At 43.4% G+C, this 12,246-nt stretch overlaps 1 protein-coding gene across 25 annotated transcripts in view; it reads right to left on the bottom strand.

The window, feature by feature from the left end:
* Window positions 1–9,538, bottom strand: part of mark3a (MAP/microtubule affinity-regulating kinase 3a) — a 95,946-nt gene extending 86,408 nt beyond the window's left edge. For 11 of the 25 annotated variants that reach the window (XM_015968984.3, XM_070546933.1, XM_070546932.1 and 8 more), the window contains exons 1-2: window positions 3,535–3,676; window positions 1,958–2,143 (exon numbers count right to left, since the gene is read on the bottom strand). In XM_015968984.3, the coding sequence (XP_015824470.2) occupies window positions 1,958–2,143; window positions 3,535–3,648 (300 nt within the window). In that variant the 5' untranslated portion in view covers window positions 3,649–3,676. Of the gene's footprint in view, window positions 1–1,957; window positions 2,144–3,534; window positions 3,686–9,254 lie in introns of those variants that run through there. The other 14 variants (XM_015968990.3, XM_054742080.2, XM_015968992.3 and 11 more) reach the window with 5 other exon arrangements.
* Between the last annotated feature and the right edge of the window lie 2,708 nt (window positions 9,539–12,246).

Below are 12,246 nucleotides of genomic sequence, written 5' to 3'. Positions count from 1 at the left end.
CAACAATCACCAGTCTGGACAGCTTCACAGTGGAGGATAGAAAGTCACTAAACTCCTGAAGGAAAGAACTGTTTGGACCAGGCGGACGATAAACCACAGCACAGTAGAACGGGTCCTTACGCCCGACTTTAATCAGCTGCAGTTCAAAGGAAGCAAAGTGACCAGACGTTGTAGAGCTACATGAAGATGGTCTCTGAAAAAAACAGCTAGGCCTCCACCACGACCAGAACCCCGGGGCTGGCTAAGAAAAGAATAACCACTCGGGCAGACTTCAATCAGACCAGAATAATCAGATGTTTGCTGCCAAACTTCAGTCAGAAACACAAAATCCAGGTTTTTAGAGAGAATTAGATCACTGAGCAGGAAGGACTTATTGTTAACAGAGCGGGTATTTAATAGAGCCATGCTAAGTGGGGTGGAGGAATCAGAAACTACAGAAACAGCTGGAGTTAGTGGACGTAAATTAGCAGGGTTAGATCCACGGTGTTTATAAAAACCACTTATGGAGGGAAAAGGAGGAGAAACCACTGAGGAATGAGGATAAACCGACCTTAAAAAACTTGGACGGAGAAACCGTGCCACAACGCGGCCTGGCGGGAATGCCGAAGTGGCGCTCAAGTCGCCAAACTAAGGAAAAGAAGCTAGAAGATTGCGCCGATGTTTACTAGATAAACCACGCTTTAAGAGAAGTCTTATTCTCACATGGATTCCTGCTCGTTTACCTCTTTTTCTCCGACGTTTTCCCGGGACCGGATAAACATTGCTGGAGGCGTGCAGGTTGGGATCATCGTTTGGCTCCGGGCCAGTACGCCACTCAGATAAACAAACAGGGAGGTACGTCCTCGGTGCATCTTGGGCGATCGTGAACGAACAGAAGGACAAAAGAGTCTGGCGATCATAGGAGATGGTAGCAGGGACAATACTGAAGAGGAACGCAGAAAGGAGCAAGGTGGAAAAGAGGAGATTAGTGGAGAAAAGTTTGAAAAAGTGGCTGGTGACCGCGGCTAAGCCAAGCACAGGCGCCATCTTGTTACCGACCGGAGAGGCCCAGACTTCCCTCTCCCCAGCCACTTCGACCAGCTCTTCCAGGGGAATCCCAAGGCGTTCCCTGGCCAGCTGAGAGACATAGTCCCTCCAGCATGTCCTGGGTCTTTTCTCCTAGTTGGACATGCCTGGAAAACCTCACCAGGGAGGCATCCTGACCAGATGCCCGAGCCACCTCAACTGGCTCCTCTCTACATGGAGGAGCAGTGGGTCTACTCTGAGCCCCTCCCGGATGCCCGAGCTTCTCACCCTATCTCTAAGGGAGAGCCCAGCCACTCTTCGGAGAAAACTTATTTCGACCACTATTGATATTGAAATAACACCAGAAAATATGACTCAATAGCTTAGCCGAATGACCTCTCCTGATTGGAGTTAGAGCAGTGACATACTTGCTGTTAAACCTCTCACAATTATCTACGACCAATGAGGCCATGAAGTTGAACAAAATACAACTACTGACAGAAAAGTACCAGTGTTTACAAGCACTAATGCCTCCTGCATCCGCCCCTTTCTGTGTAGAGAGAATCTTGATTTTCTAATATGATTTATGAATAAATTCCTCAACAACAGGAAAAACCGAATGTAATTGATTTTTCTATAGATGGTAAAGTAAAGCTACATGAATTTCTACCATTTCCATGCAGGGTCTGGCCAATACCTTTAACTCAAGTCTCTACAGACAACACTATGGCTGATGTGGCATCATGAGCTGAGACTCAGTCCCTTTCCAGTCTGAATCAGTATCGGGGTGATGGGGTACAGACCCTGCTTTGACCCGGAGATTATCAAGCCACTCCAAAACCAGTCAGCTCCTCAGCTGTTTGAAGGAACTATAAACACTGATACGTGTGTTAGCTTTAAGTGCTGATTTTGTGTTTTTACTTAACAAAAACGGCTCCAGAGAACACCTCACCTCTCTGCCGGTGAGGATGTGGCGGGCAAGTTTGACTTTAGCAAAGTTGCCCTTGCCGATGGTCTTGAGCAGCCGGTAGTTTCCGACATGGGGCGGCTGCGGCTCATCAGAGCTGCGGGATCGCATCCCGGTCCGGCTTGAGCGCGCGCTGAGCTCCTGGCGTCCAATGGTGTGTGATGAGGTGTGCTGCAGAGAGGACATTCTGTTAGCTCGCTGGTTAAACTCTAACTGCAACAGTGGTGGCTCATATAAAGTATGGCAACAGCAAAGTACGAGAAAAAACAGGCACAATTTTGTTTATTTGAATAAGAAACTTGGAAAAAAAGGAGCACAAATGAAGACTAGACAGATATGTGCACCTCTAGCTTCAGTTCAGCCATTTGTCAGGTTTCTGATGTGAGTTTAGATGTCGCTGTAGCTTTGAGACCAGCCTGCTTTTTTGGCTCTTTTCACTCTTTGTGCGTTGGAGACCAAAGTCTGATCGGATGTGTCGAGTTAGCAGATTTTAGGTCAGGCTGTTAACAGCTAAAGCCTAATTTATACGTCTCTGTCAGCTCCACAAGGGAGGCATGTGTTGACAGAGACGCGTTGCTCTCAGACTTCTCCGTCAGCTGGGGATTGTTGCAAAATGATTCCCTGCCAGGACAACAGAGGGCGTAGCGCTGTTCTGAGGTATCCGGCCACCATTACAGCTGAGAAAATATAATAACTTCTTAGGGGATTCATGCATGAATCACGCTGAAAAAAAAACTGCCCAAAAAAATCTGTTAGGAACACTTTTATTTGGAGTTAGGTTATGGAAAAGCTGCGGGGCCCGTTGCACTGCCACTGGCTTTAACAGAAGGTACATCAATACGACCAGTCTAGTTAAAACACTTTACATGATAGAGGTCTGCACCGTAACGGATCCAACACTCAACGGAGTTTAGTGTTGGGATGCAACAACAAAGTGTGTGTGTGTGTGTGGGGGGGAGAGGCGGTCTGAGTACTTATGTCTCCCAACAAGAAAAAAAACAGAACAATAAACAAATCATAACCGACACACACCCGTGGATCACTATTGACTGGCCATCAGATGCCTCACTGACAGCTCTGCCTCACCCTGTTTCACCCCCACCCACCCACCTCGGTTACTCTGCAAAGCAGGAAAGAGAGGAGATATTACCTGACCAAACAGAAACCTCCATCCACAAATGTTACTTTGTAAAGAGGTCAAACGTAAAAAGATAACGAGATCAAAACTAAAAACGATGTAAGGTACTGTGGAGACAACGCCTCAGTAAGGCGGCTGAGCAGCACAACAACACTTTAAGTGACTACAGGAATGTTTTAGGACTTCTACAGCGATGAAGATAAAAATATCACCAGCTGGGATAAGGTCACTGTTGGATACTGCAGGCAGGAGAAGGGCTGAGGGGCAACGTTCAGGCTGCAACGAATAGAAATAATTGTTTTTAAAAAGAGTTTTAAAGAACCAAACCAAATCTGTTTTTAGCCGATTATTTCCTGAGAGTAGCGACAGAATAAATCCCACTTCCTGGTTGGTTTCCACCCTTCCTTTCTCTGGAGGTACTCACAAAGCTGCCGTGTCTCCTGGCTCCGTCAGAGCCCGTCATGTTTCTGCACTCACTGATCCGCAGACACCAGCACCAGAACCCCCCCAACTCAGAGAAGAGATCCCAGTCAAGCATGCCGCAGGTGGACACATCGGAAAGCTAACAGCCCTTCAAAATAAAAGCCGTCAATAAACGGATTCATTTGTGCCAAGAACAGCGGCTTGTCTTTTCAACCTTAATAGATAATTAGACCACATTTAAGAATGAAAGTTAAAAATATTTAAAATATAAACAGTTGCATATATTTTCCTGAGCAGCTTCAGTTGGGAGAAAAAGCTTTTATCTGAACATTTCAGTCCAAAAAACTAAAATGACTCCAAGCACCTAAATTTTACATGAAACATTTTCTCTTTTCATCAGCTTTGCATTGCACATTTAGCTGCTGTTGACTTCTGCTCATAAATAACTGCATGATGTGAAACCAGTGGAGATGCATGTTTATAAAACAACATCTGCATGAACGGTTCTGAAAGTTAAGAGTGTGGAGCAGTTTTAGGACGATACTCTGGTCTAGCTGGTAGCTAGGTGGTGGTGCTGTTGAATAGAAACTTTTTCTCTGAATGGAGATTAAGATGACAAGTATCTATAACTTGTACACAGCAGTGTACTTCAAAATACTGGTACTTAATTCAATGTGTTTCTTTTAGCAGAAACTTATCTTCAGCACCAACGTCTGCACCATACGTCAGCTTAAACAGCCGACACTTCTACTGATCCACTATTTAAATTAGAGGTGTGAATCTTCACTTGTCTCCCGATTCGATTCGATTACGATTACTGGGTCAACGATTCAATTCGATTCGATATCCCGATGCATCACGAAGCATCACGATTATTTCATATTGATTTTTTTTCATCGATAAATAGAAGATGTCAGATAATTGCTTTTTATTTTTTTATCTATTTTTTGATCCCCAGTGAGTCGTGGAGGATGGCTGCTTCTACTGAGCCAGGATCCTCTGGAGGTTTCTTCCTGTTAAAAGGGAGTTTTCCTCTCCACTGTCGCTGCATGCTTGCTTAGTATGAGGATTGCTGTAAAGTCACTGACACTAGTCAGTGACTTGATGCAATTTGCTGGGTTCCTTATATAGGAAACATTATTTCTGATTGGCTTAATGAACTGTGAATTGGAATGTTTATTATGTGAAGTGCCTTGAGACGACTCTTGTCGTGATTTGGCGCTTTATAAATAAACTTGAATTGAATTGAATCTAAAACGTAATTGACACAACCTGCCATCCCTCAAAAGCTCTCCATTCACAACAGGTTAGGACAAAACATTTAAACATTTAAGATTTAACAAAGTAAAACATATGTTTCCTCGTTCAACACCACGCCTCAGGCTGAGAAAAACACGCTTTGCAAAAACTCACAAAATCTAAAAAAGTACTGAAAACCTTCAGGACACATAATGTAATAATAAAATACATAATGGGCTCATATACGAGTGTTTAATGTCTCTGAGCAGCTCTAGAGTCCAATATTTATGCCACAGTTGAAGGGTGTCAGAAATAGCACCAAATCAAATGTTTGACTTAGTTTGTTTTATTTGAACCCAGTGGTTCATTTCTGAAATGTTGGAGAATGAATCAAGTTCTGTTTGATGCAGAAAATAATAAAACACAAAACAAATTCTACACTTCCAATAATATTTAAGATGTGTGTTTTATTCTTTCTGATAATAACACCAGCAGAAGGCTGTGGGCTGGATTAGGATTAAATTACCCAGCTGATGGATCTCCTTCACTAACCAGCTAACTACAAACCTTTCCACTAACCTGACCTGTGTCACCCTCATGTCCATGCTGTCTGTGGAAGAGCAGACAGGAGACAAGACCTCCTGTAACTTCAAATGAACCAAAGCTTCCTCCCAGCTTCTCTTGAAGCTGAATTTAACATCAGTTTATCTTCATGAAACAAAATAATAAAGTGGAACGAGAACTTCCATTTCCCTCTCCTTTTAACTTCTCCGTCTCCCTAAATAAAAGAGACAGACGATCACGCTGCAGCCGCCGTCACTGACCCCGCCCCCTCCCCAAGACCGGATCTCCCTACATCACAGCACTCGGTCTGACTGAGCGCTTCCAGGAGAAATAATAATTAAATTATGAAAATAATAACGCGTGTTTGGAGCATCGGTTTGGAGTAGCATCTCTCTCTCTCTCTCTCTCTCTCTCTCTCTCTCTCTCTCTCTCTCTCTCTCTCTCTCTCTCTCTCTCTCTCTCTCTCTCTCTCTCTCTCTCTCTCTCTCTCTCTCTCTCTCTCTCTCTCTCTCTCTCTCTCTCTCTCTCTCTCTCTCTCTCTCTCTCTCTCTCTCTCTCTCTCTCTCTCTCTCTCTCTCTCTCTCTCTCTCTCTCTCTCTCTCTCTCTCTCTCTGATCGAGCGAGCGGAGCGCGCCGCACGACAACCAGCTCAATTAACATAATTCACGGCCCAAATCAAACAGAACCGGTCGGGCTGATTCGGCTCCGGTTTGGTCTCGGGTGACAACTCTAGCGCTCTGCCCTGCAGTACCACATTAAGGCGGAGGTAAATGTGGAGGACGCTCACTCTGACAGATTTGGATGCGGCGCTGGTGCCGCCGTTAAAAAAACAAAACTACATTCCACTATAATCGATTATGGCGTACTCTTCTACGATGCAGAATCGTTTATGTCCGCATCCCATGCATCGATTATTTGATTATTTTCCTCAGCTCTAATTTAAATACAATATAACATCTAGCTTCCTCTGTGTCTCTATTAAAATCAAACATTTTACTCTATGAATGTTAAAAGCTTCAAATATAACAAAATGACCCGAGTGAGAACTGATTTACATTCATTTTGCTATCAAAACTGTGATTATTTCTTCAGTTATGGAATCATTCTGCTCGAAAGGATCAATCCCATTCCTACACGTCGGCCCCAGAAAATGCTTGTGCTGTAAACGTTATCTCCAGCTGACTTGCTGCTGCAACCAGAACTAGTCATGAGACTGATGATGTCACATGGAGAGACTTGGTGCTTGCAGTTAGACTGAAGCGGGGATACGGGGAGAAACTTAATATAGGTCAGAGAGGGAGCAAAATGAAGAGTGAAATATGTGCTACGTTTTCTTCAAACAGTAGGAGAATAATCCTAATCCTCCTAACCCTAGTCCTTCTGTGTCGAAACTAAACTAAAACAAACTACAGTTAATGTCAGTGACGGACACCCTAACCCCTACATACAATTAGAACAATGCAAATCAAATGGAGATGTATGGCAAGCTGGTCTGGTGTTTGCATGCAATAAGTTTCATAAGCAGGGGTGGACCGTTAAAGCGCCCGAGCGCCAATGGCGCTAAATTTTCTCGTCGGGCGGTAAATACTTGACGACTTACCGCCCCGGTGGCGCCCAAGCCTTATTTGTCATTTACACACCGGCTTTCACCTACATCATGGCCCCGCCCTGTAGGAAGCTGCCGTTTTCGTTTCGCGCGCGTAAACCTGCGCGCCTCTAGCCACGTACTGCACTTGTACGATTCGTGCACGTACTGCACGATTCTAGTTATAGTCACGTGAACTACAAGTTCACTGTTAAAGACGAAGTGGAACCACGCTAGAAACACACAAGCACGCAGGGAGATGCCGCCGGCACAGGAATGGGATTTCTTGATGAAATCTCCGGCAAAACGCTTTAAAACTGGTGAGGAGAAGCGAGACAGTTCGAAACGGTATGAAGAAGAGAAGCGTGTGCGTAGGTGGAATGATTCTTGGCGGTTTAAAGAAGACGGGAGGCGCAGGGAATGGCCGTGTTCGAGTTGAGCAGCAGCTTGCCTGGAAAACAGACGAGAGCAGACGGAAGCAGCAGGGGGAGTGGCTGAAAGCCGGCGTTTACGCCGGGGACACACCGGCCGCGGAAGCGCCGAGAAGCGAATCGCTCACGAAATTCGGCCGCTGCTCAGTTCGGATCAGGCGCGCCCCCCAGTCGAGGCGCGCCTCGGCTCAGCTGTAGTTTTTCCTCCATTTCCTCAGCTCTTTTCCTCTCTCTCTCGTGTGTGTGTGTGTGTGTGAGTGAGTGAGTGAGTGAGTGAGTGAGTGAGTGAGAGAGAGAGAGAGAGAGAGCCTATGGTGTGAACCAAATGTTTCTGCCAGTTGAATCTCATCATTATCATTTAAAACGGTTCAGTTGTTATTTTGACTCGTTTTGGCAGCTGACCAGCGGGGCGGTAGATTCTTGGCAGGGCCGGTAAATATTCAGAGTTACCGGCCCGGCTGGCCGGTTGGTTTTGAAGTTAATGTCCACCCCTGATAAGCGTTTAATAATTTAAACTTTTAATTATCGGCTAGACAAAAAAGACCCAAATGCAACGCCTTAAGACCTTCAAGTGACAGTGTGTAGTTTCCCTGGCGATAGGGGGCAGTACACACCTAAATAATTGCAAGCAAGCAAGCATTATTTTTGTGTTCAAGTATGACCTTATCAACGGAAGGCCATTTGGGTCAAAAATCCCTGGGAGCACAACCTCCAGCAAAATAACCAGAACAACATCACTGGCAACGAGTGAGGAGGTAAATGTGTAAAACAACGTTTATTAATGGTGAAAGTTTTGTGACCGTTTGTTACAAATCAGTAAATGTTTTGTCCTCACAGGCTTCCGTAGTAGGAAACATAGCATCGCCTAGAGACTTGGACACGCTCCCATGTAGTTTAGAACAGATTTTTATGGTTATATGTTATGAAACAGCCAATATTTTTAACAACTGGGCATTTTTTAATTAAATTACTACATTTCAATGGATATTTCCAGAGATTAATGGTAAAAACTACACATTGTCACTTTAATCATAAACCTTGAAAATAATCCATATAAATGTAGTACAGTATATTCTTTACACATTTTTTATAAAGAAATTTTTTACTAAGCCAGAAATATTTCCCTAGTTTGTCATGTAGTTTGTACGTCGGCCTAATAACTCTAAGTATGTCACTGCCTGCACGCTGGTGTCACTTCAGTCAGCAAAACTTTATCAGAGGTGATAAGCTGCTTTTTTTCAGAAGTTTAAATGATTTAGATTTTCCTTCATAAACAAACATCAAACACCCTTTTATACTGTTTATAACGCCCTCGATGCATTGTTCATTTAAGTCTGGTTTAACACGATGGGGGATGAATCAGTGAATAATAAAAGTTCCAACAATAAAAATAAATCTTCATTGTTCATGTGACAAAAAGCATCTCATACATAGTTGTTAAAACTTGAAAAACCTGGCCGGAAGAGGAAGTTGACAACAGGACAACCTGAACATGGGGGGGGGGGGGGGACTCAGTAAGCTGATTGGATGAGGCGTTTAAGTGACTGTTGGAAAAGCCAATAGCTATCCAGAACAGAACCTACAGTTGCCTGCCAGAAGCAGCAGGTAAATTCCTGTAGTTTTGTTCGTGGATGGGCCTAAACTCCCGAGTGCAGGAGCAACAAAATCCTCCCATTAAATCTGTGAGCGACTAAATCCCATCCTAACACTAACATAAAGCAGAGTGTGCATCCACTTAGGTTAGCCTTGTTTAAGATTTACCACAAAAGTGTACCCCTACACACACACACACACACACAAACAATTCGTTGCCCAGTAAGAAGCAACAGAACTGACCTAAAGACCGCTGTTTAATCTTACTTCACAACCCAACAAACCAGAAAAACAACCTTCGGTACTCACACTTTCCGTCAGCTTCTCGTTGACCGTAGGTAAAGGGGTCTTGGTTGTCATCTTTAGTCGTGTTTAATGTGCAAAATATGGTCTGAAGCAGGACCGTCGAAAAATCTAGTTACTGTCTGCTTTGATTTGTAGCTCTTCGTGATAAAACCTCAGCATAGATTGTGACAATCTTCAGACAAGACCGGACGTGATAAAGTCAACCACCGGGGATACTAGGCAGCGAAACAAAAACTCACTAAAGAGTACAAAATGAGATTTTTAGTTTTTACATGACGCAGAGAAACTATCCATGGCCTGTTTTCCACCCGAAACACAGACGAAATCAGTGTCCGTTTGTCTTTGAGTCAGTGAAGGCATCGATGGTCGTCAAAACACGATTTTTTTTTTCTTTCCTCCTCCCTAAAAGACAAATCCGTTCAGCAACAGATGTGACTATTTGGATTCTTCTCGGTGGCTCCGGGACACTGACAGGTTCGCCGTGGGTTCGGTTCCTTCCATCTCCGGCGGCCCAAAGAGAAGCGGGTCTCTTCTGATTTAGGTGGGACCAAAATGGCTCCTGAGCAACTGGGCGGGATTGGGCTGCGTTCAGGGAGCCCTCACATGCTCGGACGTTACCCCACTGTCGTTTAGATGTAGTTTTGGCTTTTTACACTTATTTAGAACAAACTGTTCATGAAGAGAAGTCAACATGGATTAAAGAGTACTTTCATTTACACCGTTTTTCGGTAAACGAGAAACGTACTAGCAGATTAAAAACACGTAAAAATCGTTTTTTTAAACTATTTTCTTAATGACTCCCAATGATCTCTTCAACACGTTGATCATACAATCTGAATAACATAACCTATGTTTCGTTAGATCTTAATGATAATACATATTTTCCATGTAAGAAAACACTGTGACATCACAGGAAATGAGTCACTGGGGAGAGAAGCTTTATTGCACACCTCAAGTGTCAAAAACGGATTGAGGGGCCGTTTAATTGCAGCTTTTGCAATCACCGACTTGCAGTTAATTAAATGTCTGGCAGGCCATTCTCATGCACCCCCTTCTCTATCATGGTGATGAACAAATACCACCCAATATTGACACCAACAGAACTTTAAGGATAATTGAAGAACAGGTATCGATGAAAACACAAAAATATAACGTCAAACCATAAGATAACACTGAAGAGCCCATAAGTCTTTGCGGCCCCCCTGATTAGGCTGCTTGGCTCTGCTATGCCACAATACTATCAAATGTATTATTACAATATCCAGTAACTATGCAACATTTTAAAACTATGTAGAAAGGTGTTGTCAATCAAAATCCTTCATTTTAATGTTGTATGACTGGATTAATAAAAATGACAAAAGCTATTTTAACTAGTGTACTTCCTGATACACTTTTCACCTCCCTCAGATTTTATTGTGTCACAAAACCAAATACTTCTCAAATACACTGCTCAAAAAATTAAGAGAACAGGTAAAAATAAACACTATGTAACTACAAGTCAATTACACTTCTGTGAAATCAAATTGTCCACTAGGGAAGGAACACTGATGAACAATCAATAGTGTTCTACAGTTGATGTCACAGCACAAGTGCAGCTGGAAGCTTGTGCTAGACCAGGGGTCACCAACCTGGTGCACCATGACACCCACAGGAACAATATAAGGTCCCCACAGGACTATTCTCTAAATAGCAAAAGTCTGCGATGAACAAAACAAATTCTGAAGCCATCTTTTTACTCAGAAATGCTTTATTATAGATTTAAAAACTACAATATTCTTTAAAAACAATAAATTATGTTTAATATACATAAAGTTTAGCTGAAATGGCCTGTACTTGCATAGCACCTTTAGGGTTCTAGAACCCCCTCAAGGCGCTTCACAACACAATCAGTCATTCACACATTCACACGCTGGAGGGGATGAGCTACAGTGTAGCTACAGCTGCCCTGGGGCACACTGACAGAGGCGAGGCCTGCCGAACACAGGCGCCACCGGTCCTTCTGACCACTGCCAGCAATCAAGGTGAGTAAAGTGCCTTGCCCAAGGACACAACAGCAGCATTCTCTGGTCGGTGCCAGGATCAAACCTGCAACCTTACGATTACTGGACAACCCTGATCTACCTCCTGAGCAAGTGCTGACCTTAGTTTAACTCTGATCTATTTCAGTTCAAAGGTCAGTATTCATCATCATCATCCTCATCAACTTTATTGATATTGTGCCTTCACATGGCCCGAGGGATAAACAAAGCACTGTACAACAAGACATGACACATTTTGACATATAAAAGTAAAAACAGGGATACTTTTAAACTTTTTCATATTTTAAATCATTTTCTTGAGACAGTTTGTGCTAAAATGACCCGTCACAGCAGGGCTGTTCAATTCCAGTCTCCAGTGCGATTTGGTTGTTTGCTTTGCTGCTTCGACACACCTGATTTTAATCAGCAGGTGATTAACAAGCTTCTGCAGAGCCTGATGAGCTGCCGCACGTGTGATCATACCACTGGTTTACGGGATTAATGAAAGGCCACCCAGCCCCTATCGCCCTCTGTGGCCAGAATATTGCACTTGCAACTTCACAGTTGCCTGTCTGATCTGCTGGCCATAGCTGGCGCTGCAGTCTGGCTCCAGGATGTTTCCTGCATGTTTTATATCATGAACAAAGCTGATTAGTTTTGTTTAGTGATGAATCACCCCTCTAGACACTAAGGAAGGCTGGGAGACATTTCAGCTGTTAGATGAAGGTGTTAAAGTTAGAATACGGAACATTTCAATAAAAAGATATATTTAAAAATAATACCTCCATGGGGCGTTTAGAGGTGTACAGAATGAATGTACAGTTTCTCCTTTTTAAACCTATATTTAATAAGATTTTTTTAAAAATCTCATTTTAATTCTGTCGGGCACGACGCTGTTGATGTTTACATCTGCCAGCCACCAGAGGGCATCATTGTGTTAAAAAGTCCTCAGCAAGGCTGTGCAAAATGGCGGAATT

This window comes from Nothobranchius furzeri, chromosome 18 (genome assembly GCF_043380555.1).
Source record: "Nothobranchius furzeri strain GRZ-AD chromosome 18, NfurGRZ-RIMD1, whole genome shotgun sequence".
Lineage (NCBI taxonomy): Eukaryota > Metazoa > Chordata > Actinopteri > Cyprinodontiformes > Nothobranchiidae > Nothobranchius > Nothobranchius furzeri.
This window is presented reverse-complemented; position numbering and strand designations above follow the sequence as displayed.